The 23,507-nt window shown below is 32.6% G+C and overlaps 4 protein-coding genes across 4 annotated transcripts; 1 reads left to right on the forward strand and 3 right to left on the reverse strand.

Annotated features, from left to right (window-relative positions):
• LOC100647310 (bumetanide-sensitive sodium-(potassium)-chloride cotransporter) lies at positions 1-14,772 on the reverse strand. The gene is made up of 18 exons (XM_003399442.4): positions 14,348-14,772; positions 11,045-11,486; positions 4,900-5,059; positions 4,737-4,832; positions 4,406-4,597; positions 4,163-4,339; positions 3,872-4,011; positions 3,347-3,646; positions 3,038-3,263; positions 2,828-2,949; positions 2,626-2,761; positions 2,343-2,554; positions 2,026-2,267; positions 1,806-1,951; positions 1,386-1,713; positions 1,153-1,304; positions 972-1,080; positions 1-880 (listed from the first exon to the last, which is right to left on the reverse strand). Exons 2-18 carry the CDS (start codon positions 11,309-11,311, stop codon positions 745-747), a joined length of 3,141 nt encoding a protein of 1,046 aa, XP_003399490.1. The 5' UTR covers positions 11,312-11,486; positions 14,348-14,772; the 3' UTR covers positions 1-744.
• Positions 14,773-15,502: 730 nt separating this feature from the next.
• Positions 15,503-17,411, reverse strand: LOC100647989 (ubiquitin-like protein 7). Its single transcript, XM_003399448.3, has 4 exons — positions 17,101-17,411; positions 16,701-16,906; positions 16,494-16,630; positions 15,503-16,420 (listed from the first exon to the last, which is right to left on the reverse strand). The coding sequence occupies exons 1-4, from the start codon at positions 17,243-17,245 to the stop codon at positions 15,868-15,870; spliced, it is 1,041 nt and encodes a 346-aa protein (XP_003399496.1). The 5' UTR covers positions 17,246-17,411; the 3' UTR covers positions 15,503-15,867.
• Positions 17,412-17,721: 310 nt separating this feature from the next.
• LOC100647869 lies at positions 17,722-22,516 on the forward strand. The gene is made up of 11 exons (XM_003399447.4): positions 17,722-17,954; positions 18,147-18,241; positions 18,333-18,487; positions 18,567-18,697; positions 18,773-18,908; positions 18,974-19,352; positions 19,427-19,962; positions 20,050-20,422; positions 20,503-20,828; positions 20,918-21,152; positions 21,248-22,516. Exons 1-11 carry the CDS (start codon positions 17,876-17,878, stop codon positions 21,608-21,610), a joined length of 2,808 nt encoding a protein of 935 aa, XP_003399495.1. The 5' UTR covers positions 17,722-17,875; the 3' UTR covers positions 21,611-22,516.
• An 89-nt stretch (positions 22,517-22,605) lies between these two features.
• On the reverse strand, positions 22,606-23,410 carry LOC100648334 (protein FAM177A1). Its single transcript, XM_003399451.4, has 3 exons — positions 23,196-23,410; positions 23,005-23,127; positions 22,606-22,873 (listed from the first exon to the last, which is right to left on the reverse strand). The coding sequence occupies exons 1-3, from the start codon at positions 23,265-23,267 to the stop codon at positions 22,622-22,624; spliced, it is 447 nt and encodes a 148-aa protein (XP_003399499.2). The 5' UTR covers positions 23,268-23,410; the 3' UTR covers positions 22,606-22,621.
• Between the last annotated feature and the right edge of the window lie 97 nt (positions 23,411-23,507).

The raw sequence follows: 23,507 nt of genomic DNA on the forward strand, positions 1-23,507 counted from the left end.
TTTACGTATTTAAAAAATGTTCTCACAAAACATTTGCAATACTTTATTATGAGTGACTCAGTATAGTACCTGCAATGTAATTTAATTTTAAAATTTTATACATGGTTTTATACTTTGATATAAATAGATACCAATTTCAATTATAGTGCTACCTAGGACTAGTATTTTTTCTCAAATTTTTATTTTAATGGTTCATATTTGCCTATAATTATTCAAAATATTTTATTTAACGATTGTCAATAGTTTTCTAAATAAATTAATTAACTATAATATCTTTATATATTATCGAAATTTTGAATAATTGTAATCAAATATGTAAAACATGTTATTGATGATTGTACAATTTACAGTATCTGATAACGTCATTTATTTTAAATATTTATGAGGATGCAGTTATTTCTTTTTAAAATTGGTGGATGGATAACATTTCGAAATTCAGGAACAGTTATCGTAGCGAACGTTATTTTAACAAATAATACAGTCTTGCTGCATTCGTTGTATTCGAATATATTCAGGGATTAATTCTTATTAAACACACCTGAATACTAACTCATTCAAACATGTGTCACTCTCATTATAAAGGCCTCTTACTGTTATCTATATTCCGCGGCAGTTCTATTTTTCATTTTAATCAATTCATTCGTATGTGCAACTATAATATTTAAGTCATTGGTAAAATACTTCAATTAACTTTAATAATTATTAACGTCACAGTGCACAAGTATTGTTATTTGTTTTCCCTTATTAAGAATAAAAAGTTAAGACAGATGTATGATTGCCTCGAACAAGCAAAAATGGTGGCATGTCGCGTGTTAAAGTTTCAAGCCAAGCCATATAAAGAGGTGCTGATACAGCACCCTTTCGAGGCATTGGCAATGTCCTGAAAGGAGAATAAAATAAAACAAAAATAATTTCAGTAAATTAAAAACAAAAAGCGGTAAAAGTGTAATATTGTTTATACAATTACTTACATAACTACTAAATTAGCTTCCATTGAATTTTCAAGTAATAATTCTCTTAAACGTAGATGCCGATTTGTTTTCTCATTCATAGCGGTTAATTCAGAATCTTTAATGATATCTGAAAATAAATCGATTTTTAGGAATTTTTTATAATTTTATCAAAATACGCGTGTAATTAACATAATACTACCATCGTCCGTTTTTGTATTTTCCGTTTCTTGAAAATTTGCTATTAATGTATTAAAGAAATTTTTGGTAGTATCCTGAGCTGGTTTTGAAATATCTGGTATTACGTTCAAGGCAGAGTAATCTATCCTGAATTTCGATAAAAGACTTGCCATACTAATGATAAAGCAATAATAATATTAATAAATTTGTTTTAACTTTCTTTTTTACTCATAGAAATACATATTATATACTTACTTTCTTTGCTCATATTCGAGCTCTGAGTTTTTATTTGCAAGAGCGAAAACTCTTAACTTGCTATTAGACCAATTACGTCTTGTACTTATTATATAGGGTAGCAAAAGGGTTAAACCACCATCATCGTACAACCACCATACATCTATCGTACCCTTTTTTTGCTTACGCTGAAATTTTGTTACAGTACTAAGTATATCTTTTGCTACCGGTAGAAAATTCTGTTGATTTTCACGTTGACCTTGCGCAGTTGGATTAGGATATTCGTTAATTACTTTGGACCTTCTTGGAGCTGGACTCCCAGGAATAGAAATATCTGACGTACTACTAGCTGCAAGAATAAATATTAGTTTAAAGGTACGATAAGGATTATAACAAAAATTCAGTGTTTATGAAAACAAGCTTTTCAGATATTCCACAAACCCTGACTAAGCTGAGAAAAGCTTTGATTTCCTGGAATTGTTTGCGCATTTTTCTTTTGTTCTTCAGCATCTCCTACAACCGTGCTACAATCTAAACCCTCGCTTATTCGAAGAAGTGCTACTGCTATATGCATGTCCAAAGCTTTGCTATATATATATAAAATTTTCGTGAAATTTTGATTTCACTTAATTATTATATTTAATTATATGAAAATACTTACTGCATTACATTAAAGTACATATTCAAATTTTCTCGAGGACAAGTCGCCCAGTCTTGTTTGTAGCCCATTAACAAAATATTGGGCCTCATTTTTCCCAAGCCAGCGGCTTGCAAAAGAGAAGTAGTGCCGTCTTGAAAATTTGCACCATCCACCATGGAATAAAATGCCTTAATTTTATTCGCTCTAAACCATGAAGTACAGTTCACGGTCATGGAATTGCGCGTTTTATATGAAATTGGTGACTAAAGTATGGAAATTTAAATGTATTAAACATTACATAAAAGATGTGTATCACTTCTTACCGAAAAATACTGTACCTCGATAATATGCCCACAAATAAATAAGCTATTATTTTTAGTAATATAATGTGCAAAGTCAATGAGCGCTGATCTTGTACTTGGAGTACCACTGAGTACTAGCAGTTGAGGTCTGTAATTTTTAACGTGTTCTTCGACTCTATCTAACTGCTGAACAGCGTTTAAGGCGTTATTATATGTCTGAGCTTGTGTCGTAGAACCCCAATTAACATCTACGAAATCATTTTTAGATTATTAACGTTGTCATTACAACATAAAAAATACTTAATTTGTAAAATATTACCTGGCTTTCTGTACGAGACTACTAAATAAAGTGCTAGAACTACGAATAAAGTGATTAGCGCTGTCCACCATGAGATCAAGAACATCACAGAAACACAGAGAATAGCACCAGCAAGACTTAGCCACATATTATAATACTGGAATAAAATTTATTTTGCGACTAATAATCTCTTGTTAGAAAAATAATTTAATGCAAATTGTACCTTAAACGTTGGTCTCCAACCGATTGGTTTAGCCAATGAAGCATGAAACGTGCTAAAGTTAACAAGAGTATAGGCAGCCAAAAAGAAATTTGAGATCAACGGAGCTATGGCATTCAATTCTCCTACAATAAATGAAATTTTTTATTCGAAACAATTAACATCGGTGAATAATGTCATTATTTATCTAGAACAAGACAGTATAACTCTAACCGATTAAAATGAAACCAACAGCAATTATAAATGTAAGAAAGTAACCACGAATTGGCTCTTTGTCTTTGTCACCACTAAACCACTCTATTCCAGGATACAATTTATCAAGACAAAGTGCCTGAAATACTTTAGGTGCAGAAACTAGTGATGCTAAGGCACTTGATAAAGTAGCTGCAAAGCATCCAGCATAAATAAATGGTCCAAATACAGAAACCAATTCAATCACCTAAAATAATCGTATAAAATAGTCAATATGAAAATTAAATATTCATTCGCATTCCTTTGATTGCTAACTGTTAGAAGAAATACCTGAAAACTATTATGACTACCATAAAGACAATGTCCTGTACAATTAAATTTTGTGTCATACATGCTCCATACTATTTCGCTAGTATTTAAGGTAGCAATTGGGGATTCAGTTGTTTCATTAGTCGCATTCAAACTCGATAAAGCAGTATATGAATTATTGAAAATGTTCCACAAATCATTAATATCACCAGACGCGTCTCGCATAACTGTGCCGCCCACCATAAGCGCCATAAAGAGGTAAGATATAGTTGTTAAAAGAATAGCCAACAGTGTTCCTTTAGGAATAGCTGTTTGTGGATCCTATCAAAAATACAAATTCTCTGTATGGACTATAATAGACACATATTTGTTTCTAATGCTACAGATGTATGCAACATTAAGATACGGCGAGTTAAATGCTAAGATTTAATATAATGTAATTATAACATGTAATGTATAAAATAACAATATAATGTAATATCAATGAAACTTCTTAGCAATTAAAACGTTGAAAGATATTCCCTATAAACGAAAGGGCTAAATCACCTTCAAATCACCGGATATATTCGCACCTGCCAGGATACCCGTAGCCGCAGGAAAGAAAATAGCCAAAACTGAAAAAAAGTTGTGTTCCACCCCTTCGCTGTATCTGTAGTCCGAATAAAAGTTCTCTTTGAATAGATCAGCTGCGGACATATGGAAAATAGGATATGAGTTAAAGAATTGTAAAATCCTTAAATATTTTATCTGCAACATATCCTGATTATTGATCATTATTTAATTCATAACTTAGTTACTATCTTTTGAACAAATGATATTATCAGCAGTATGTATTACCGTTGTATCCTATAAATCCTTTGGCCCGTTCCTGATCGTCTTTAGGTCCAATGATGGTGCCAATCATGAAATCGACGATAGCTAAGAGCAAAATAATCAGCAAACCAATCTGAGCCTTCGCCTCCCATTCCAAACCGAACATAACGATCAGCAGCAACAGAACTATCGTGATACAACCTGTACGGAAGGGAATCATAAGAAATTCTGTCCAAAAAAATCATGTACATGGCTTTTTATACCGACCTATAATTCTGATGTCTGTATTGTCACAATCAACGATACAAATCTCATTCGCTTTTAAACAGTCAACCATACTTTCACAGAATCCAACAACGTACATGGAGCAAGCGACTGCATTCGCCAAAGAAAATATAAGTCCTATAGAACCTCCGAATTCGGGTCCCAGTGATCTGGAAATCATGTAATATGTGCCACCTGCGGCAAGTAATTAATCTTATCAGCTGACACCAGAGACAATGAAGAAAGAAAAACGTGTCGACCGACGTAGACACATTTTTTCCAACCATTGTTCGAATCGATAGTATATAACAGGTACGTATTCGTTGGTATTTACCTCCTTTAATGAGCCCATTTGTGCTAATCGCCGACATCGATAAAGATGTTATTGTGGTTACAGCTGTCGTTATTGAAATCAATAAAATAGCTTCCCCTAAAGGGAACGGAAGAAAAATCGCATGAAATCTATAAGATACATTTTCTTTTTTTTTCATAGTTACCTATGCCAGCTTGTGCTACGACCCAAGAGAGTCGTAGAAAGAGCATCACCCCCCAAATATTCAGAAGACATCTCAATAAGACTCCTTGAATCCATCCGAATTTTATACCGGAAATCGATGATTTCACCTGTGCTATTGGTAATATATGCGATCCTGCGTCCTACGACAGTAAAGCAATAAGCATAATTTTAAAGCGACTTAATGATTATCGTTCAATTTAGTTTAAGCTCGAATAGAAATACAACATCGATTACAATCAACTATCTACTTCATTCAAGTTCAAGTTAAATCATCGTCCCACATACTGGTCGATGACTGGTAGATTTTCTTGGATGACGAATAAGATTGTTTCAGTTTCCAGGCCCATTGGAACAAACAAGTATTTATGGAAATAAACTGCAGAATTTATCGAGAGATTCGTAGATCTCTTTATGTGAGTGTTACGCGTAAATTGAGATTTAGAGGTGGTTATCGGCATTGAAGGTGATTCGTCTAGAGGAAGGGTCGCCAGTCAACCAATGAAGACTAACGATTTACGTAACAATGCCTCACATGTCATACATTACACGCGTCGCCCAATGTTCAGATACTTTTTAGAAATCCAGCCCGTAAATGTCGATGATTAGCAGCGAATATTATTAATAAGCAAAAATATATTTTGCTCGTTATGGATGAAAAATAACATTGATAACGATATTGACAATATCTACGCTGTAAATCCCAGGCGTAACAAAATAAACACGATAATCGAAATTAAAACAATGGAAATCTAAATTAATGAAAGCTGAAAAGTGGAATTTATAAAACGAAGTAGTGTCGATGCGAACTCTTCAGAGTATTTACATGAGAATCAAACAAAGCTGAAGGAACTTTCGTTTCTCTAAATACGTATAGATCTGATCAAACAAACGATTGTAGAAGCCTTAGAAACAAGCTACTATGTAAACACTAATTGAATTATACCCTCTGTAATAACATGATATTTACGACGAATAGAGAAACCAAGGATTTTCGATACGAAACTGAACTTTTTATAGCAGCTTATTTCAATTTGCTTCAGCTAATACGATGATTCTTTTCTATCGTTAATACGCCAAAAATTCGAAGAAATCGCCAAAAATCGAAGAATAGATAGCAAGCACGAATATCCGCGGTTCAAAGATATTTTCCTACGAGCCTGCTTCAACTAGCTTCTAACTCTTAGAGAGACGATTATTTCATCCCATTATTTCCCGTTATATCCTCGAATATCGTGCCTTGAAGTTCGGTATAATTGTAAAATTATTCTTAAGCATCTGCACGGAGCCAATCTTGCGTCGACTTACCCTTCGTAACGTGACAAGAATGTTCCTCGAATCGGTCAAATAAATGAAGCTACCCTGACAGGAAACTTATGAACTGTCAAATAATATTTTCAGATTCTCAATCATTCGATATTTCAATCCCGATAACACAGTCCAAATATAAATGTAGAACTTGAACTTGACTTTCAACAATTTCATCGCCACGTAAAAACGTGTCGTGTTTCTCAATGCCACAAATTGTTTAACTTAACGAGAGAAAATTTCTCAAGCGATCCTCTTACTACAATTATTGTACCTTGAAATGTTACAACGAAAAGCACCAAACTAATCCTTTTCTTCTCGGAACCAGTACATTATGAAGATATACTTGGAGAGAAAAAGCAGTCTGTCCAAAGATGAGTCGTCTGTTCATCGTTGCAGATCATGCACGTAAGTACTTACGACGCGCATAAGTGAATTACGAGCGCGTTGCATCGAAAGAAAAAATCGACGAGGAAAAGAACACGCTTCTCGCCTACTGGCCACATACACACTCTTTGAAACCGACACGTCCGTACGATACGTGGCATAATAGTCAAATAATAACGAACGCTTATCTCTCGACTTGTAATGTATTCGGAGCACGCGTTTTACTGGTCCTACAGATGCTGTCATTAACTCATGTGTGCCACACAATTTGGATTTACAAGTGATATTTCAATTTTCTTCTCTATTCGTTCCTTTTCACCGTCGTCAGTCGTTCAATCTACATATTTATTACTCTATAATCGATCTAGTCAAACAAAATTGAATCGTTTATCGTTGACCTTTTGCACGTTGCGGTCGACTGATACGATGAAGTAATAAGAACGAGTACATTCATTGATATCAAATTCGTTCAACGACTTTCATATGGTCTTGGTACGACGAAGCTGACGGAGAGAAACAGATAACCGCATCGACACAAACGCAGAATAAAATGGTCAAAATAAATCGTGCCTCATGGTAAGACAAAGTTCTATTGTGCTTGTACAAAGATGTTAATTTCTCGAATAGACGGTACGATTTGTCGAGCATTGCGTTATGGATGAGACAGTCTCATGGCATTTACGATCACTTCAAGTGATGCTTTAATTGTTCAGCCGAACGTGGGGGTTCCTATTTTAACATTCTACGATCTGCGAAGGTTGCTGCGTTTCTGCACGCGATTTCTAAGATTTCATGGCAAGGGCCATATAATCGATCCTCGCGGAGGTAAGTCTGTGCTAATTAATTCCAACGAAATGGACAACGATCTCGAAAATAGCGCTCGATCGTGCTCGTTTTCCATAGGAATCGCAGACAACGACAAAAACATAGTCGACTTTCATCCTGCTGAAAGACACGTTGCTAATTAGTTCTGTCGATTCGAAAGATTACGATTCAAGAATTCGTTTGACTTCACATGAATCGATACGCCTCTAAAAATAAAAATTGCTCATACGCGTTTACTAATATTTGCCGATCCTTCTTCATCTTTTAATTAAAAACCTCATAAAAGACGCATCGCTAATCAATGTTGACTTTTTAATCTTTCAAAGTGAAGTTTGTTTAGGTTCGTGGATTACTTTCAAATTTTCAAAAGTAGATATTGATAATAAACTTAACAGCAATAGCAAATGGCTCTGTAAGCAAAACAAATAGTGGAAGCATTATAAACTAAAATTTACTATGAAAATTTACCAAGGGTAACGCAGCTAATTGTTAAAATATTGCATGTAACGTAGACTGGATAAAGAGACGGAAATGGAATATTTTCTCCTTATTTTTCACTATTTTAATTAACAAGAAAGAAGAGCGCGTCGGGAAATGATTTCTACATCCAAATGTACGATCGATAAACTACGCACGTGCGTTTTCACCTGTTAACACTGTCAAAAAATGACCATTCATCTAATGTATGCCACACAATGTGCTTTCTCTAACTCTGTGTCGTTCTCTAGCGCCCTTTTCTCCTTTCATCCGTTTGGAAAGTTTTCGTTTCGTCACGTACTGTACAAGACGCCCCGTTTCCTCTCCTTTCTCTTTCAACCAACTTCCTCGAATTACCTGGGGAACGTGGTTGCTCGTAATCGAATAAGGTTGGCCGTACCGACTCATCCCAATCGATCTGATTATACGCATCGAGGCGATCGAGCGAACTCGATTGTATCCGAAATTTATTTAGGTTGAATTATAGTTAACCCCGTGTCAGGGGCAATCTAGATGATGGATTTAAGTCGTTACGATCCTACGGTTATGCCGGACATATCATATTTCGTCGTAGTAGTCAGTTTAGCGGAGCTTATATTTAGCTAAACATACCATGAGACTTAGTGAAAAAGTTCTGCTGGCTCGAAACTGTTCTATTATGATTAATGGCCAGGATTTATTGTCAACTTGAAATGAGAAAACTTGATGGGAACAAATGTAACGTCCATGATTTCAGCTGGGGTTGATCAAGAAAGGGGTTAATCGCTTCTAATCCGTGTATTTTTAAATACTTTTACACAATGGGATATACAATTAAGAAACCGTACTAGTCGTTTTAGTTATCCTTTCTAGGAGTACTATTTCTTAAAACACGGTATATTTACATCTTGCTCCCTACTTAGCTGTTCGGTACGTGTAGTATGGAATCAGATTCGTTGCATAAATAGCAACTAATTCCCAAGCATAAATAGCAAACGACAAATTGTGTCTCAGAAGAAGGTATTTAGATATGAAAAATCTTTGTTTTAACAGATGTATCGAACGTAAAAATGTTGAACTATTGCATCAACTGTAGTCGACAGAATGAAACATTATGATGTGAATAAACACAAACGTTCTAATCAGTTTCTTAGTGGAAGAAAGATTAAGAAAATAACGTTTAACGAAGCCTCTTTGTTATCACAAGGAATAGGTCAATCACGGTAAATAGAACAAGATGAATATCGTTTTCTTTAATCGCATAAGTTATGTAACTTATTAGAAGGCATCCAGAAAATGAACAAAATAGCAAGCTTATTTAGCTAAGTTTAATAAACACTGTGTATAAATACTAAAATATTCATAGGAAACTAACGACATTCCGATTATCGAAAAAAAAAGTTATCGCTTACCGACACAGAATGAATTCAAATCGAACAAGCTCGTAAATATAACGCCGTTTCCATTGACTCCTACTATTTCCGAGTAACACGAACGGGAAACGGAACGTTATGTGATACAAAGAATATACCGATTCGGCAGATAGTAATACAAATTCAGACGTACGTTCAATATACAGACTTTTGATAAATCAGCGTGACGAGTACGAATGAAGATAAAATACTGTTCATTTCCCTTCCCGTTTCCGTTGTGGTAGTCCCACTAAACTCTTCCAATTATTTCTCTATCCTTTTTCTTTCTCCTATAACCTGACAAAACTGCCTAATTATTATCTCATCATCAAGCAACAGACGTATGAACATATATATGAAGAAAGAATGAACGAATCTGTAAGGCATTGTTCGTTGGCGAACGCGTGCACGACCACGTTTACTATACTTGGTTAATTTTAGACCGGAGTAGTTGACGAGAGAGGGTCGTAGATAAGGGACGAACTCGGTTAAGAAATGCTTGAATGTCAATGTACACCGTGTCAGCCGACGTACATGTGTTCGTACATGCATCGACGTACCGCTGTTTCAAACGAGGAAGATAGAGAAAACGCGACGACTATACAAGGCAACACGTATAGAAACTTATTCTAAATATACTGTACCATACATTTGTTATACAAAATATTTTGTATTTTACGATTATGTTACGATCGAGATAGTTTGTAAAAATGCTGTAAATGTATATAGTTACAAGATATTAAAATCACAGAATTATTTAAGCAGTCAATGCTCCATTATATCAATAAACCTCGACACTTAATAAGACCATCTTTTGTATAACAATCTTTTTATCAAACGTATATTTGCGATAGGTACGTCGCAATTTGTGTATACATTTCCAAATTAGCTTTACTGGTATACATTCTTCCAGCATAATCGTGACATTCGTGTCACTTCGTTGCAATGCTAATGAAACTTCAAAAAGTGTTATTATATTCATGAAAATTTTCTACGATAAGTGTTCGAATACTCTCGTAGTATATGTATACTATATCATATAGTTCGAAAATTCTCCGAACGAACGTTGACTCGATCTTAAGGCTTGACATTCATTTAAATAGCAAAGGGGAACTTTCAAGTGACCCACATAATTTTTTCACGGGGTGGAGTCTCATTGATTATGCTTTTCCACAACTATTTGCCTTGTCACTGAAGTCTAATGTTTAGTCTGTAAACGAAGTACCGACACACTGACTGAGTTAGCGATAAGCTGCAAGTTGATTAATCGTTTGTTGTAATTGCAATTTCGCGATGTGCAAACATAATGCAAGTTATGTAAAACGACATCAACCATATACATAAAGCGTAAATTCTACCTACCTCAATCGAAATTAAATTGATCTCACCCTAGCAGCCACGAAATAATTATGAAACTCCTCTTTAAACGATAAACAAATTTTATACGAGTTTACTATTCAATTATACGATTCAGCAATTTAAAGAACAATAAATAATGCGATAACGAGACTCGAAAATAAACTTGCTCGTTTATCAAAATGACATCGAAATGAAGTGAAAAATTGTCTCGTAAAAGCACGTGTTGGGTGATTCAAAGACGTCTGGAGCTGGAAATCAACCGAGGAGAATACCAAGTGCATAATATCACACATCGTCGTAATCATAATGAATACAACTACCGACGCATTATAAAACAAAGTAATAGCGGTCCTATTAATGGTCAAGTATCATCATCCTTACCTTGTTAAGCAGAGTGGGATTGTGAAGCTCGTCCAAAGACGGTCTATGAGCAGCCTGAATACTCATAATGTTTCTATAATTATCCAGTCTAGGGAGAGCCTCCCTCGTCATGTGCCTAAGAGACTTTCTCGTTTCCTGCTCGCCAAGAAGGCTGGCACGACCTTCCAGACTGTCTACTCGATTTACGTGGAATCTGGTTCTTCTCAGGGAATTCAATTCCACCGTTTCGGAATCGGTATCGCCGTTTACGCCGTTCTCGTGAGCCATCTTCTCCTTCAATATCTCTTTACTTTATTACTTTATTACTTGTTTTTGGTTCTGCGATCCTTCTACTTTTCGTTCGTTACACCGCTGACGATGCAGCTGACGACGATCAGGTTCGACAACGTCTTCTGGAAGCTGGTGAGCTGGACGTTTGATCGTTTCGCCTTTACTGATTCACCTTCGAATTAAAATTCTCTATTAACAGTTGGCTCACGAATGTAAGTTTGTAAATCGTTGACTACGGATAATATTCTTCGAGCCTTTGTAAGAGTAAGTCAAGTCTTGGAAGGTTTTATAACGGGGAACGTAACTTCCTTTCGTCTTTATCGGAAAGACGAAGATCTATTTTCATTTTGCATTATACATGTGGTTCGGTAATTACAAAACAAAAATCGGAACGGACTAATAGTTAGACCGCGGATGTTTAGGCAGATTCATAGGTTTGTCAACTAATTTAATTTCTGTAAGTGTACAATTTTTGCATCTTCAAATTTTCTATAAATGTATAAACATGCGTGGTTTAATAATTCTAATCGATCTTTAAGTAACCGCCGAGAGATCTTGTTTACAAAAATGCAACTGGCACTTGCAATTTCTGGATAATATTAGCCGGAAAAGGTGTTGGAAGAACGAAGGGGGAAAAGTTACAACGATCTTGACTGAAAGCAACGATCGTAAAGATTATTTGCAAATGCCATTGTAGATATGGAATTATTCGCGATTTTAATACGGAACAAATTAGATGAAAATCCGTATTCGCAGCATTTCTTAGAATCGGTCTGTCTTAAATACGATCGATACCCGATGCCCTTGGTTCTCCAGTTACAATTAGTTAACAACTGCCGCGTAGGCTTGTCAATTATGAAATTACCCTTGTTTACAACACTCCGTACATAATTACTAGCTCTCGACGGGTTAATGCATGAATGATCTAGTTATTGAATTAATCGTTTCTTCTAACGCCGTAAAAAGATAGTTTTCTGATTGGAGTAGAAACTAACTGTTTTATTTTTTAATGTACGAACAGAAGGAAAATATTTATCAACATCTGCGAAGATCAAATTAATAAAACGGAAAATGAGAAAAGGTTCTGTCTGTATGGCGCGCTGCTTCCGCGAAACGATCTTCGGCGGTACTCGATTAATTGATAAACGTTTTATAATTTATTCCATGACAAGATTAAAAAAGAAGGGAGGCTGGCAATGCATCCTTAACGGTTAATGGTTTGGTTAACGAACAATTAAACGCTTCGCGCAAAAGTTTTATAAGCAAATGTATAACTATTATGTTAAATGTATAAATGTATAACTAAATGTATAACTATTTTAATCGCTTTATGAACAGCTTCTTCGTTATTTTACTACCATAAATATTTCATTGCAAATGAGCTATGCTATTGGTAATTAGAAAATGTAATACTGATAATGGAAAAACATTCTATTCGTTGTCAATTAATTTTCCGCTCTTGACAATTAACTTAACTCCGATTTAAAATCGGAATAGAATCGAATCGTAAAGAGAATGAATAGTTGTGAAAAGAATTTATGTGATCTTTTGTCTTGTTATTATAAGAACAAATTTCGGTGTAAGTCGAAGTACATAAAGTAAATCAAGTAATTACCGCAAAAATTGGTCTCGATTAACGTCTAACTAGATCATTCTAATTTACACAAGTTCAAAACTGCATTTTTAACGACGACTCGTCAGTCCGTGTCATTTCAAAATAGCTGCAACGCATAAGTATCGCGTAACATATTAACCTGAAACTGTTAAACGATCGTATATCATTGAATTTACATATGAAATTATTGTTCATTTAAGCATAATAATTACCTATAGTTTCGAATTATGGCCCATTTAGAAATTATTTATTATTTCTCTTTGAAAATTATTATGGCAAATTAAAAACATAATTTAAGTAGGCTTGCAACATTTTTATACAAGCCAAGGAAAATATCAGATTAATCAACAAGTGAAAAAGGTCTTCTTTCATGCAAGTATACGATATTATCTGATTACATTTCGTTCATCATCGAACGGTTTTTTATTTCGTTTATACTATTTTGACTATTGACTTAATATAAATATTAAGAATCCAATATACTTCAATTCAATTATTTAATGAAAAATTTGAAATTCGAGCGAAATATCGGAAGCCGTACTTCGCTAGTTCACATAATGTTCACTAAAACATTCGTGACAAGCAAGAGACTGTGGCAAATATCCTGGTAACTCTCATGGCCACCTACCTTTTCATATTTCGACTGTGTCGTCGATTCACGTATGAGTAAAATCATTTTCTCTGTCGTTCTATCTTAAATACGATTAATATTCTCTTGAGTTTATCGTTGTATGTTAAAAAATAATAAGAAGTCGGTGTATCGCTGCTTATCAGAAAAAAGGACAGCTACTCTTTGTCTTCTCTATTATAAATATGTACACATATATTATGTCATGTTTTACTAATTCATATTAATACTAGCATGCCTCGTGATTGGTCTTTTTAGAGAGAAAGGAATCGATTCTCTTTCTTAATTTTTGTAAGTTTTCGGATATTCTTTAATCACTTCACGATTGATCGTAATCTGTTCATGAAAATTTCAAAATCCCAATTAGCAACTAAGAAAGATTAATTTATATAATTACACACACACACACATATACATAGACAGTCCACGTGACAATATATAAAATTTAATTGTAAGAACAGAAACTTTTAAAAAATTTGCTAACGGAATTAATCAAGCCTAATATTGATCCAAGAAAGATATGTATTTTAATAGATATAATAAAATTTTATATTGGAGATATTGTAAAATGTTCTATTAAAGAAACGACGAAAATTTGAGAAGAAACGTTACGGGGTTCATTGTAGGAAGGAAGCCGGCTCACCCTAGACGCCGGCGAATAGTCTAATATTTTGTAGCATTATTCGTATGGATACAAAAGGGAAAGGCCAGTGCAGATGCTCGAAAAGGAATCATTCATAAGGGGATCAGGTATAAGGGAATAAATAGAAGCAAGCATTTCGTTCTTCACCTTCTTTCTCAGTCACGTAAAAAGGTCGTCAAGTAGAACAGAGTATCCGTCAGGTATTCGATCCCCCCATAACCTCACGCCATGAATATTCACGCTTTCGATTTCTTCTCACATCTGTCCATTGAATATAAAACAACGATCCTAACATTCGATGTTTTTCAGGAATATAATCGACCGCATGTCAGATAACATAAAACGAAGCCGGCAACTTCTCAACTAATGTCCAGTTACACCACGACGCGACTATCCTTTCTGTCAATGGACTTTACACTGTACGAGAATTGGATCGGTGTGTACACTTATACATTTGCGTAAGCACGTGCCGCTTCTGTCATACGTGCTCGTGTGATTTCTCAGACTCACCACTCCACGACGCGTCCAGCCGTCACAAAATCCCGATTCCTACTGACGGAACATCGCACAATTCCCCTTCACTCTAGCTAAACCGTTCGTGCGCTCGCGTCCACTAGTTCACACGCAATCGCTTTCGTACCAATATGTATACATACACGTGCACCTCCTTTGTACACATGTCATAAAGATCATCGCGATACAAGCGTTATTTTGTACATGCACTTTCTTACAAAGCCCTCCGAGACGTTACTTACTTGCTGTCAGAACATCCTTTATGAATAATCTATTCTTTTCGTCTGTTTCAAATAAAAAATATACAGTAGTATTGCAATTGCAGGTTTAAGTTTTGAGTTCGTGAAATTTGTAATTCTTTTATCTGGTGTAAGTTTTAAATTTTTGATTAATTTGAATATTTTATTAGACTGTAATATTTTCAACTAAAATTTTATTTACTTCAATTTTATTGTATATAGGTGTGTATGAATGTATTTACTGTATCGGATAATAACAAATAAGAATCGAGTAATAGATCAATTTTTAATATTATTTTTAATGCGATAAAATTTTATTACGTATTTTATTAAAATTTTATTATTATTTTATGACGTATTTATTTAATATTACAATGTGAATACCGCTATTACACCACATGGTTTACTCGTGCTATTATAAAATGCATAAAATTAACATAAACCATGTATGTATATCTCTCCAATGATTATTAAAAATATATGAGCAAAGCCACCAGTTTCCGAAAATATTAAATGATAAAAGATATTTCACAAGAAATAAGCATATTAATTACTAAGTATTCAATTTTATTACTTCTTTATATTTGTCGGTTTTATGTACATTAACAAAATTGTATAAAATATAATTATTAATATTATCAAAAGTATATAAACAGATTATAATTCTTTTTTCTTATTTTAACATAAAAGTTTTATCTTATATATCTAGCTCGAAAATTTTGTTTATAGATTTTCAACAGTTGTTTTTAAAACCAGAGAAATTACAATGATTGAAGTTCTTTTGAAATTAAAGGAAATTTCCATTTTTTAAATTTCATAAAGATCATTCAGTTTAATGCATAAAAATAAGACATACCGTTATATTTTTGTATATAATGTTCAAATGAGGGCACTGGTGATTCTAATTTTATAAACTTAATTGTTGCTAAATCCACTGAACACAAGTTCAATTGCTGCTATTACATCATGATTTGTGAGATGTAATGCTCGAAGATTTAATGTATCATTTTGCAATCCTAGTTCATGCATTTGCGCTAACATTCGTCGTAAATCCGAAGAGCGTGGTAAAACGGACGGTGAATGAACTTGCTGCATAGCTTGTGTAAACATTTCCGTAGTTATTATTCCAGAATTCGTGCTGCCAGCTGAAGTGGAAGAAGCAGGATTGGAGAGGGGAAAACTTCCAGCTCTTGCTCTAGAAACTGCTGCTGCAAGTTGTGCAACAGTAACGGAGTTTGTTGGATTAGAAGATAAATTTGGTGTTTGTGTAGAATCTGAAGACTGAGAAGAATCTCCTGCCATTTCTTCATCACCACTTAAATTGTCTAAACTATAAGAATAAGCGGCAGGCTGTGAATTAGATAGTGAAGAATTGGAGCCAACAGTTACGTTGTTATGTGCTTCAGCATGAACAGCTGCAGCTATATTTTGAGCAGCTTCCACCAAGACTGGATGTGCTTCTGCAAATCTACTCATATAATTAAAACACGTAATAATTTTTTAGAATTATAGTGTTTAAAAATATACATAATAGAATTTACCTTCTAACAGTATCAACATCTGTGAAATATGACATTAAATCAGGGTCTTGTAAAATTGCAATTGCTACTGTATCTTCGTGTAATCCAGGAGAAGATGAAATGATATTGTCCATAACTTCTGGTTTCTTACCTATGCGCTAAAATTAACAAATACATTTTGTAATAAAATTTAAGTATTTTCACGTAAGTGCATAGTAACTGATGTACATTTAAAGCACTTCGAAGCCCAGGATTTTCTTTAAAAGACTTAAATGCAGATACTAGTTGTAAAATTCCGTCTTCTGATATGCATTTAGGAAATGATGGCAGTTCTGGTTCCCTTCTTCTTAAAACATGTACCATTGAACCATTTTTCAAACCATACGATTCTAGAGTCATATCATCCTCAAGGACACATCCACAATAAATTAATTCTATGGAAAAACAAAAGAAAAATATTTGTGTTTTAAATATGTTTATGGTTATAATTTAAAAATTACTTTAACAAAGATGATTATACATTATTTTTATAATACATTATTACTGCATTATTGCTTCAATGTTAAAGAACTTAAAACATTGTGATTCACAAGAGAAATGGAAACAAGAAACAAAGAAAACATCTCACCAAATAAATCTTTTGATAGGTTAACCCTTCCAGCTGTTTCATATTTCAGTTTTTCAACCTTTGTCTTAAAATTAATATCATTTAATTTAATGGTAGTTAATGTTTGAGGATCTAAACGTACACCTAGAATCAATTCTGAACTCATTATTGTCACAGAAACACTACACAGAAAACACAACACGAACACGATACACTTTCAAATCGATACACTCTTCGATTTTACAAAATCATCATGAAGCGTTTATTGCGTCCCTCATATCATTTTATTGCTTTTGACTTCACATTATTTTCTAACTGCTCTATCATATATTCTTAACTGATTGAAATTGAAATCACTTTTAGTAACTTCGTTTTAATATTTTATTATTATGAATGAACTTTTAATAAGAATAAAACAAGCAAATGCAAGCGACATTTTACATATTCAAATTATTATAAATTAAAAAGGAACCAACTATTAGATAAAAATAAATTCACTATATTTATATACGGAATGAACTATAATTGACGTTATTTGAAATTTTAATTATTAAAATATATATCTTAGGAACAACATTTTTAAAATTTTCTAAATCGATAAATGATTTCGATGACTCGATGTTGAATATATTCGGTATATCGATATTTTTGCGATATGCAACCTAACGCTGTACTAGCAATATGACGAGAAAGTTCCGTGAAATGTTTGTAATAAGTTTTCATAGCTGACATTCAAGTAATTTGTTTATAATGTTGTGCAATATACAACTTTGATATGATATAAGAATAAGCAGAAATGCAAGACATTTGCGAAAATATTCGTACAGCTATTGAACATGGACGTACCGATATAATTAGATCCCTTTTAGATGCATGTACGTATCACAAATTTTGCATTATATTTAAATTTTAAATATAATTATCACATAATGTTGTGAATAAAATATTTTTATTTAAAATAGAATAACAGAGTGAATAAAAATGTATCATGTAAAATGGATTATAATTCGTATATTGAATCCTTTAAAGTACAATCTTTCAAAATCTTTATATCACTTTTATGATAGGTGAGAATGGCAATGCAACTGAAGGTATAACAAAGGAGAAGATTCTAAATCAACCACTTCTAGAAGAAGGTACTTTCCTTTCATATGCTTCAAAGGTAATCATACATATCATACATCATAAGCAAATAATTTGTGTAAGTTCATAAGGACTGAAATGTCTTTTTATCTGTTTATATTAAAATACAGGCAAATCAACCAGATATAGTACGAACATTGTTAAGCTGTGGTGCTAATCCAGCTGTCCAGAATACTAATGGACATAATGCTGTAGATGTTGCATCAAGTGACATAATACGTCGTACTTATATTGAAGAGTTATTAAGAGCAACTGCTGCATCTGAGTATATGATCAATATTTTTATTATATAAGTATATGATATATTAAAATAATTTTACATATAAGGATACAATTATTTAAAGGTTGGATAGGGTAGTACAATTATTAGATGCGGGATTAAATGTAAATTCATGGGATTCCCATGGCAGTAAAAATACTCCTTTACATTGGGCAGCTTGTTATGGAAATAAAGATATTGTCACATATTTAATTGGTAAAACTTTAAAAGTATTAATTTTGTGAAAGTTATTTTTTATTTTTCAATTTAACACGTACAATTTTTCTGTAGATAGAGGGGCAGATGTAAATGCTGTTAATGGTTGTGGTGCTACACCATTACATGATGCAGTAAATCGTGGTGATGTTGCTATTTGTCAAGAATTATTACAAGCTGGTGCAAATCCCCTTGTACGAGCAACTAAAGGGTAAATAGGCAATATTGTATTTCTATAACATACGCTTAAACATATTTTAACGAATTGTGTTATAGAACTTTTGCAGGGAAGACTCCATATGATCTTACTAGAGGAAAACAATCTTTGCACTGTTTTCTTCAAAGATTTCTATCAAACTGTGTATCAAACGACAGTGAAACAATGCATAGCCCAACTGCAACATTTACAGATGGAAATTTTTGTCAAAAAAGCATCTCAAGTAACATGAGTCAACTTTCTATTGAATCTACCAAATCATTAGATCCAGTTTATGACTTACCATTACGTGAATCAGGCAAAGAAAGCCCCACTAAAAGTGCAGAAAAAGATGGAATTTATAGTTTACTTTGGCCACAACCAAAAACCATTGTTGAATTGAAAAATTCTTCTACATCTTTTATTGCAGGGAAAGAACTTTTTATATCTATAATACAGGTATACTTTTGATAGACAACTGTAATACACATTGTTTTATTCAGTTTTTTATATATGTATGTATTGTTATATAGGGTAGTGAATCCATACACAGAATATTAGATGTTTGGGAAATTAGCAGGACTCATTTACTAGAATTAGGTCATGACGTTAAAATTGGTGAAGTACATCCTAGTTCTGGCAAATTATTAACTGATAACCGAATTGAATGTATAGTTAATAAAAGTCTGTTTAATACACCTGAAGGATATCAATTGCATATTTCACAAAATACCATTAAAGTTGGTGCTGGAAGTTTAGCTGGTTTACATTATGCAGTTTGTACTTTTGTACAGATTTTGCGATTAAGTAAAAATCAAAGTAAATCAGAAGCATGTGAAATCGAACCAGTTTTTATAAAAGATGAACCGCGATTTACTCATCGTGGTATACTGTTAGATATCTCACCGAGAGGACGAATACCTACATTAGAATACTTACTTCATATGATCGATTTATGGTCGTCATTTAAAATATCTTACTTACATTTATATTCCAGACTTACACCAAATTGTGATTGGCAATTATGTTATTCAAAATCAGAAATGGTTACTCTAGATCGTTATTGCAGGTATGTATACAATTCTGTAACATTATTTTTCTTATATTCTTATGTTTATGTAACTTAAATATGTTTTGTAAATAATTCTTATTTCAGAGATCGACATTTGGATTTAGTTCCAACTTTGGATGTTGATTCTAATGTAGGACAACATCATTTGTCACAAATGTGGCCTATATTCCAAGAATTATTAGCAGTATTTCCAAGTTTAAGTTATGTTCATGTTGGGCCTAGATTGGCTAATTTGCTTGTTCAAGCAGAGAACCTTGATTTGAATTTATCAGTTAATGAAACTATAGAAACAGATATGTCAGAAGTATTTAAATCATACTCTTGTCTCCAAGAACTTTGGCATATCTTAGATTTAGGTCCAAATACAACTTTACTACTTTGTTCAAATGGCTTACATTCTAAGGCAGAATTTCATAACATACCCAGTAATATTATTCTTGTTGAATACGGATTTCAGGTAAATAAAGTTATATGTGGTTCAATAAATATAATATCGAAATTGAATTGAATTTGTTATTATAAGATACTATATTACAGGCTGATTATGATTTTTCTGAATGGACAGAAGCATTTAGAACAGCAGGTGGTAATGTATTGCCTAGTTCTGGAACAGCAAGTTATAATAGTTTAGCAGGATGTCCAGCATCAACATATGCAAATACAAAGAACGCAATAAAAACTTCTCTTGAACAGGATTCAGTGGGTATAGTTGTAGCTCATTGGTCTGGAAGTCATCATCTTACTCCTCATCCTTTTGCATGGATTGGATATTTAATAGCAGCAGGATTGGCATGGAACCCAGCTAGTGAAATAGATATAGGTATCAATGATAACTATGAAATACCTGAAGTATTTGGATCAAGGTAATAAATATATTAAATTAAAAGTAATGCATAATTGCTACACATTTATGTAGAAGTATTAAAAAGAGAAATTGTATATTATTTTACAGGCAGAAATGTATTACGAAATTATTAGATATTCATGTTTTTCAAGATTCTGAATATAAAATTGGTAATGCAATATTAGAATTAGGGCGTTTAGATACTTTAGTACTTACTTTAAGTAAGAATCAAGGAACAAAAGATCTACAACAAATCCCTGACAATCGAGGATCAACTTTATACAGATTATTAACAGATCCGGATAATGTAAATTTAGAATACCTTTCGGCTGATTTATTTGCGGTAAGAAAAACTATAAAACCTGGAGTATATTAAAGAATATATTAGTGATATATAAGAGTATATTAAATGAATAATATTCTCGCTTTATTTAATAGAAAGTAACAAAACAAGTTAAACGTATTTCACATTCATTATATGAAGGAAGTCTATCATCGAAATTTGCATCAATGGAACTACAAGAGCTCCAGTTGACCGCTGATTTAATGTTAACAGCATGTAAAATTGGCAGAACATTGATTGGCGTTGGTGTTAATCCAAATAGTAATATGGGTCTTGCGGTGATTAATTTAGGTATATGTAATTTGCCTCCTACATTTAGGACTGATGTAGCAAACAAAATGTTGGCTCATATAGAACAGTATAAAGGTTCATGGTTACAAAGGCATTTACCTCAGGGCCTTCAAAGCTCTCTACTAGTCTTGACTAGTGCTTTACATAGGTTCGTGCCAGAAACATAATTTTTTGAGCTTTGAAAATATAAAAGACTATTTGTATAAGTAAAAAAATGAATATCAGTTCCTGCTATACAAGACTGCAGGTATATATATGCTGTGCTAAAAGCAATTATACAAAGAGCTTATGAATGTTCCTTTATAACAAAATTTGCTAGTATAGAATAGTGTAACACGACAGCATTCCACTTATTTCAAATAGAATTTTAATTGTTCTTTTCAATAGAACAATTCATATTATAGTGACATTTAATATTTATGTAAAAATAATTATACATATATCTAAGGGAACATTCTCAAGGTCTAATAAAATATTTATATAACAAAGTATTGTTTTTACCAATTTATAATATGAAAAGCGATCATTACAATTATAGAATTATTTTTATTTAATATGATTGTATTGAGTAATTCTGTATATGCTTCCAAGTCAATACATATAAATTGTACAAGATTTTTGTGGCAAGATTGGTATTACAAATCTATGCACGAAAGTATTTTAATACTAAGTGTTACTAAAACAAGGTAATATTTGTACACTATGAATCCTTTATATCAATATGTGACATTTTACCAATTTGTAAATTTATATCAATATGTGACATTTTATCAATTTACAATAACATTACTACTGTATTAAACAATACTTTAATTAGTATCCAATGTGAAATAATTCAAAAGCTTACAGTATTGTTAAGTTCTTCTTAAAACAACACTTTTATACTTATATGTTTGTAATGTTAATTTGTGTTAATCAAATACAATATATTCTGGTATTTTTAAAAGTTGTTATACTATTAAATACACATGTAAAAAACGATTAAGATACCATAGATATTTTTAAAAGCGACATTTTTTTATGTGTAATATTGAAATAAATGATTATAATTGTTAAAATATTTAACACTGTAACAACTTAAAGATTTTTTAACACTTGCAATATTGAATCATAAAATACTTTATGAATATAATAATTAAATGAATAAATATTATAAAATGCATAATTTAATAATACATTTATTGCACATTATTTACAATATTATTTTTGCTGTGTTCGTTCCACCCACCCATTTCCAAATCTTGTTTATGTTGCATTTTATTTTCAAGAGCTTGAATTCTATAGAATTCATTGATTTCAAACTGATACTTGGGTGATGTAATCCCAAAAAAGCCCGCTAACCATTCACCTACACAATCACATCCTTCCAGTACTTTATTACCAATTGAAGTGGTTTGATACCATGCCCACGGTAACCAATTCAGAGATTTCTAGAAATTTTACTTTTTAATTTAGTATAAAATCCATTGAAATAAATTATTTATAAAATATATAGAATTCGGCGTAATACGTAATTACGTCGTATTATTCGATGTAATAGCAGTTTGGAATAAAACTTAACTGGATCTATCTGATTCACTGTGGCATTTATATGCGCTACATCTGTTTCGTCTTCAGAATATTCTTCTAAATCACCATCCGAAAAATGCAATACACGCTTTGGTCGTTTTAATGACTTACGATCCTAAAATTGCTTTATATCTCAATAAAAATACAATTTTGACAAATGTTTGCTTCTATAATATCACATACTTGCGTGCCAGTATCAGTTTCGTTTAAAATAACATCCGATAAATCACAAGTTTCATTCTTCCTCGGATCCATAATCGATAAATTTAATTATTTACGAAATAACAACCTTATATTAAATTATTTATCATCTCTGACAGCTCACATCTGTAATCTAAGGTAAGCAAAACAACAGATAGTTCGTTACTTATTCTTATATGAGTCATACAGTCACATCATATGCATTAACAAGATATAGTATAGATCTGACATCTTACGGGATTTTGTATCACATATTCTGAAATACCGGCCATTTAAGATTTAAATTAATTAAGA

This window comes from Bombus terrestris, chromosome 12 (assembly GCF_910591885.1).
Source record: "Bombus terrestris chromosome 12, iyBomTerr1.2, whole genome shotgun sequence".
NCBI lineage: Eukaryota > Metazoa > Arthropoda > Insecta > Hymenoptera > Apidae > Bombus > Bombus terrestris.